This window comes from Carassius auratus, unplaced genomic scaffold (genome assembly GCF_003368295.1).
Source record: "Carassius auratus strain Wakin unplaced genomic scaffold, ASM336829v1 scaf_tig00012123, whole genome shotgun sequence".
Taxonomy (NCBI): Eukaryota; Metazoa; Chordata; class Actinopteri; order Cypriniformes; family Cyprinidae; genus Carassius; species Carassius auratus.
Window position 1 is genome coordinate 53275 of NW_020524262.1, and position 6568 is coordinate 59842.

At 37.7% G+C, this 6568-nt stretch overlaps 1 protein-coding gene across 1 annotated transcript; it reads right to left on the minus strand.

Moving 5' to 3' along the window:
• Positions 1-3279: 3279 nt before the first annotated feature.
• On the minus strand, positions 3280-4320 carry LOC113073427 (olfactory receptor 10A2-like). Its single transcript, XM_026246297.1, has one exon. It carries the CDS (start codon positions 4255-4257, stop codon positions 3280-3282), a length of 978 nt encoding a protein of 325 aa, XP_026102082.1. The 5' UTR covers positions 4258-4320.
• Between the last annotated feature and the right edge of the window lie 2248 nt (positions 4321-6568).

The following is a 6568-nucleotide window of genomic DNA, read 5'->3' on the forward strand; positions in this document are numbered from 1 at the left end:
GTGAGGGACGTTTTATTATGAATGTGCACAATTTATTTGACGACTTGCGGACTGTTCAACTATAACACCCGCTGACTTAATTGATAGAGCTTGGTACACGACAGTTTTTAATATAACTGGATTCATCTGAAAGAAGAAAGTCATATACACCTAGGATGACTCGAGGGTGAGCAAAAGACAAGCAAAATTTCATTTTTGGGTGAACTAACCCTTTAATATGAGACACCTGAAGGCACTGTCTCATTGGAGAATCATAATAATTCATGAACAAAAAAAGCAGTGCAGTTACATCACTATAGACATCTGTCTTAAACTGGAGAAATACAATGAAAGACATTTTCATAGTCCTTTATCTTTTTAATCTTCATAACCCACTTTAAAACCTTAAGGAAACTTATAATTATCTTTGATAACACATAAACAAGACTTCATTTATTTTATTCAATACTTCTGCTGTATAAGGGAGTCTGTCCAGTGGCCAAATGTCCAAAGGCCATTCAAGGTGTTTTGAGTTCACACAGCTTCTCCAGATGAGCTACTGTTTCCAGCCTAGCACGGTCAGACAAACCATTAAAATAAAGACATTTGTTTGGACTTAACAAAACACAGCCGCCTCCTTGGACACATACTGTATACTTACTGTATAAAGAAATGACAATCCATTGGGGGAAACACACTCATAAACAACCCAATGGCTCCCTGAACAACCTAATTCTCTCTAAATTAAGATATCACTGATGAAGTGACTAAATTGTCTAATTAAAGCAGTTCTGATAAGCAAATATGTCAAGTATAGTCTGTGGGAATGACTTCTGCTCTAATTAGCCCCAGGCTTCTCTCATCTCATGAGGTTCAGGGTTAAGGACCCTACTGGAGACACAATGTAAACACAGCATTGTTTGTCCTCAGAGCAAGTTAATTGATCTCCCTAAACTCAAAAAGAAGACATAGTACTCTTAGAACTTACATGGAGATTTATGTTACTTAAAGGATGTTTGAAAGCAACTGTTTAGCAAATCTATAACTGGAGATTTATATGAACAGTATGATTTACAACGCATTTTAATTACCACAAAATAATACAGGAAGCTCCACAGAAAACCTTCAAGATAACATAACAACTAATTTTAGCACTTTACACTTGAAACAGAGATATGTTGAACATTAATGTGCATGAATGTGTTTTAGAGGATGAGCAGACAGTCTCTGGGTTAACAAAGAAACCTATATCCACATATGAATCTCTTTAGATTTCAGTAAGTTGAGGATGGGATCAGGGGTGTTGTTTGTGGTGGAGATAGGGGGGATACAACCCCCCACCATAGCCAAAACTAGCAAGTACCCCCCCCCCACCCACAATATTCACTAGAGAAGAGTGATTCCTGTTGTGAAGCTGATGGTCGAATATGTGATGTATTTGAATAAACAGACACTTAAAGTGCTATGGAGAAAGTTGAACAATATCTAAAAATGCTACAAATTTTCAAAGGCTTATGAAAAGAGGAGAAAACTGTCAGGCTTATTTTTTTGTGTAAAATTTAGTTTAACTTCTTGTAGAATTTCTATTAGATAATCTGTTAAGGAAAAATATTTTTCCCTATAGATTCATATTAGGCTAAGATTGTGGCATGTTGTAGCTATTGGTTGTAGGTAGTTGTTTATTCATAACAGATTATATATTGATTAATAAAAATAAAAAAAGTCATTATTGGCCTGGCTAGTATTATTATAATAAATGCTACAGTTAAGAACTATGGTACATGCTTCAGATATTCCAAAAGATGGCATAGATTAAATCATCAAGAGCCTGGTGAGCTGTTAAGAAGTTAAAAATAAATCATTATAAGAAAATTTTACGTTATATTAGTATGTTGAATTAAAACTATCTGTCAAACTATAGCTTATAAGTGCCTAAATAATATAAAATACATTACATATACAAGTAATTGTTAACTATGATGTTACTTTATTGCACCAACTTTGCATAGGCGATAGCACAAAAATAAGCCTAACAAGAACTAAAACAGTTCACACTTCTCTAAAATATAAGACAATCTTGTATGATTCAGTAAATACCAGACATGAATGTGATGGAGGAAGACAGCTATGTTAAATGGATATGTTAAATGACTTAAATCCTGAAACATATCGCTTTCTTTCTTTTAATAAATACATTTAAAGATATCAAGCTGTTGCTGTTTCATTTGAGAATCATTATGATTTGTGAAGAAACAGTCAAACACAACATTGTAGACATTTACCTTAAACTGTCTAAAGTTTTCACAGTCCTTATGTTATCAACCTCATAATCCAATTTTAACTGTTTATGCAGTTAATTAGCTTTGAAAACGGCAGCAATTATCACCCTGTAGCTCAAGACTGGTTGCCCACTGAAGCTTAGCAGGTTTGAGCCTGGTTAGTACCAGATGGGAGACCTCCTGGGAAAACTAGTTTGCTGCTGGAAGAGGTGTTAATGAGGCCAGCACGGGGTGCTGGTCTGTATGGGTCCAAACTCCCCGGTAAAGTGATGGGGACACTTCACTGTAAAAAGCACTATCCTTCGGATGAGATGCTAAACCAAGGTCCTGACTCTCTATGGTCATTAAAAATCCCTAGATGTCCTTCGAAAAAGAGCAGGGGTGTAACCCCAGCATTATCTATGCTGTTATTTGTAAATGCTACTGCTCAGCTTCTGATATACGATTTTATCCTGGTTAAAGCTTTAATAAAGCAGAATACATGATTGCTTTGTAACATTTTAGTAAACAGTTAGAAGTGTCTGCCAGCAAGTATTGCTCGTTATCTAAACAGTCACTTTTTACTTAATGAAAGTGGGATTAATGGTGTAATTAATTTCCTTAGTGACACTATTTAGTCTGTTTATTTTTGTTTAGATTTTTGTAACAACAATAAAAACTCTCAGAGAGAAAATGCAGAGGAGGCATTATGAAAAATTGGCAAAATCGTATAGCTAAAAACCTCAAATGTACAGAGAAAAGCTTTAAAATATTTCTAGAACACCCCACTGATTTATTTGAAGATATAAAATAAATAAATTAAATCCAATTATAAATAATTATACGTAAAAGAGCTAAACAAAAGCTGTCTGAATACAGTAGAAATGATGCAAAATACATGTGTTCTTTATGACTAAATCCTGCAAGCTGAACAAAGTTAACAGCAGATTTACATTTATTATTGAAAAAAGCTTTTTCAAATGACCACAAGATAATACAGGAAGCAACACAGAAAGCCTCCAGAATAAGAGTATAAATAATCTCAATGTTGTACATTAATGTGTATTTTTAGAGGATGAACAGACAGTCTCTGGGTTACCAATGAATGAATCCTGCTTCGAATCTCTTTAGTTTTCAGTGAGTAGAGAATGGGATTGATGCAGGGCGTGAGAAGGGATGACAGAGACAAGCACACTGTTCTTACATTTGAGTTTATAATAATTCCAAAAAATCCAAGACTGAAGATGATTACAATAGGAATGAAGAAAAGGGTCACTAATATGAGGTGCTCTGAGCATGTGGCCAGCGCCTTATAACGGCTCTGATTATTTTTCATTCTGAACACAGCGGTCAGAATACCCATGTAGGTCAAGAAAATAAAAATCAAAGGTCCAGCATTGAATATTATAGTTAAAGCAGTTGCAAAATTCCACTGGGATGTTGTATCGCTACAAGCGATTCTTAAAACAGGAGCATAATCACAAAAATAGCTGTTGACCTTGAGAGAGCCACAAAAGGACAGAGATGGAATGGATGTAACAGCATAGAGAACTATAACAATACAAAAGAACCAAACTGCACTGATTATATAAGCCATTTTGGTGTTTGTATTTATATCCTCTTGTCTTAAAGGGAAACAGATTGCAATGAACCTGTCATAAGAGAGAATACATAAGGAAAATATTTCGAGGGATAAAAAAGTATAGTAAGTGTACATTTGAACAAGGCACAGTTTAAATGGCACAAAATTGTCTTGAACAATGTAAGTTTTGATCATGCCAGGCACAAGAGAGGTACTGAGTACAATATCAACCAAAGCCAGATTACCAACAGCCATGAACTTTGGGACATGAAGACAGTGGTCATAGAAAACGATGGTGATCAGAAAGACATTGCACATGACTGTTATCACATAAAGCAGAGTGAGGAACATGACATAGATATTACTGTAAGGCATTGAACTCAGTGCAACAATGTAAAATCCTACAGGCTGAATGATGGAGTTGCTGGTGTTTTGCATGGCTGTCCTTTTTTTACGACTTGGCTTCCTTGCAGTGTGCTCTACTCTTAGTGGGCGAGAAACCAAATACCTGTGAGAAACAGTCATAAACAGTCTTTGCTGTACAAATTACCTGTCATTTGAGAGCATAAGCCTTTATGACATTCAACCAGAAATCTACAAAATCTATTAAGATCTACAATTGACATGTTACAATTATTGTCTTAATTCTATACTTACATGCAACAATGATGCTGTAGTTTGTGGATAACGCAGATGCTGTTGTCTACCTTGCAATTTTTGCTTCTGCTTCACAGTCCAAGGTTACTGTGAACACTGAATGTGAACTTGAGAACATTTTGGGAAATATATAGGTTAAACCCCCCCCCCCCCCAAAGATGTCATTAAAAAGGAAAGTATACGGTATCTAAATAGTCTTTAGAGGAAATATATTCATAATCACTTTTTACTTGATAAATGTGAGATTAATGATGGTGTAACTAATTGCTTCAAGTGTCACTAATTAGTCGGTTTATTTTTGTAACAACAGCAAAACCCCCCAAGAGGGATCATGTAAAAGTGGCATTATAAAAAAACTGGCAAAATCATGTAACTAAAAATTAACAAAATTTGAAAAGAAAGCTTTGTAGAAGAACACAGATTTATTTCATGCTATAAAATAAATTATATATATTATGAATAATTATTTATGTATAACACACTTCCCTTCAAAAGTTTTGGGTCAGTAAAAGTTAATACATTTTTTTATAATAATTATATATATATATATATATATATATATATATATATATATATAATATATACAGTGCAGGACCAAAAGTTTGGACACAACTTCTCGTTCAAAGAGTTTTCTTTATTTTCATGACTATGAAAATTGTAGATTAACACTGAAGGCATCAAAACTATGAATTAACACATGTGGAATTATGTACATTACAAAAAAGTGTGAAACAACTAAAAATGTGTAATATTCTAGGTTCTTCAAAGTAGCCACCTTTTGCTTTGATTACTGCTTTGTACACTCTTGGCATTCTCTTGATGAGCTTCAAGAGGTAGTCACCTGAAATGGTCTTCCAACAGTCTTGAAGGAGTTCCCGGAGAGATGCTTAGCACTTGTTGGCCTTTTGCCTTCTGTCTGTGGTCCAGCTCACCTCTAAACCATCTCGATTGGGTTCAGGTCCGGTGACTGTGGAGGCCAGGTCATCTGGCGCAGCACCCCATCACTCTCCTTCTTGGTCAAAGGAGGAGGACAGAAGGCCTGCAGCACTACAGGTTGTGGTGTGATAGAGGGCACCTTAGGAACATATCCCGCTCGAGGGTATATGAACACTTTGGTCATGCCAGGTGCAAAATCAAGATAGGTAGGGGCCACTGAGAGGGCCTGAAAATCTCCTACTCTCCTCAGAGAGGTAATGGCCAACAGAAAGGCGGTTTTAAGAGTCAGATGTCTATCTGAGATATCTTGAATCGGTTGAATGGAGATTTGTAAAGAGCCTCTAACACCACACCCAAGTCCCAGGGGGGAATACGGGACCGTACTGGAGGTCTCAGCCTCAGCGCACCGTGGAGGAAACATGTAAAGACTGGCCATCGAGAAGGGCGTGGTAAGCCGCAATGGCCGCCATGTAAACCTTCAGCGTGGAGTGGGTCAACCCTGCAGAGAGCCTGGCCTGTAGAAACTCCAGAACTGTACCAACTGGGCAGTTTGCTGGGTCTAGCTGGCGGTCTCTGCACCATGAGGTGAAGAGTTTCCACCTCAGGGCGTACAGTTTCCTCGTTGAGGGAGCTCTGGATTGGAGGAGGGTCTCAACACAGCTGCTAACAGTTGTGCCCCCTCAGGGACCACACCCACAGCTTCCACAACTCCGGACGAGGGTGAATTATCGTACCCTGTGCCTGTGAGAGTAGGTCTGTCCTGATCGGTATCTCTCTGCGAGCCATACTCGGCCCGGCCAGAACGGGGCTACTAATAACAGATGGACCCCGTCCCGGCGTACTCTCGCCAGAACTCCCAGGAGCAGAGCAATTGGGGAAAGGCGTTGCAAGTATTACACGGCGACAAGGAGCTCCCAGCACCGGGCCCTGATTCAAGAACCAAGGTTTCTTCCACATGTCTAAGGCACGGAGGCAGCGTCGCGTGACCAAGCTAAAATCAACCAATCGTCAATGTGGTTGAGAATGCGGATGCCCTGCATGTGCAGGGGAACCAGAGCCGCGTAAGAATGCTTAAGAAAATTTATAATTAGCTTTGATTAAAAGAACCAGGGCCTCATACATTTAAATTAAAAGTTTCCACTATATTAATGATTTG

Bases quoted from the DNA above. Each gene is read 5' to 3' on its own strand.
- LOC113073427 (XM_026246297.1), bottom strand. From the start codon at position 4,257: ATGCAAAACACCAGCAACTCCATCATTCAGCCTGTAGGATTTTACATT.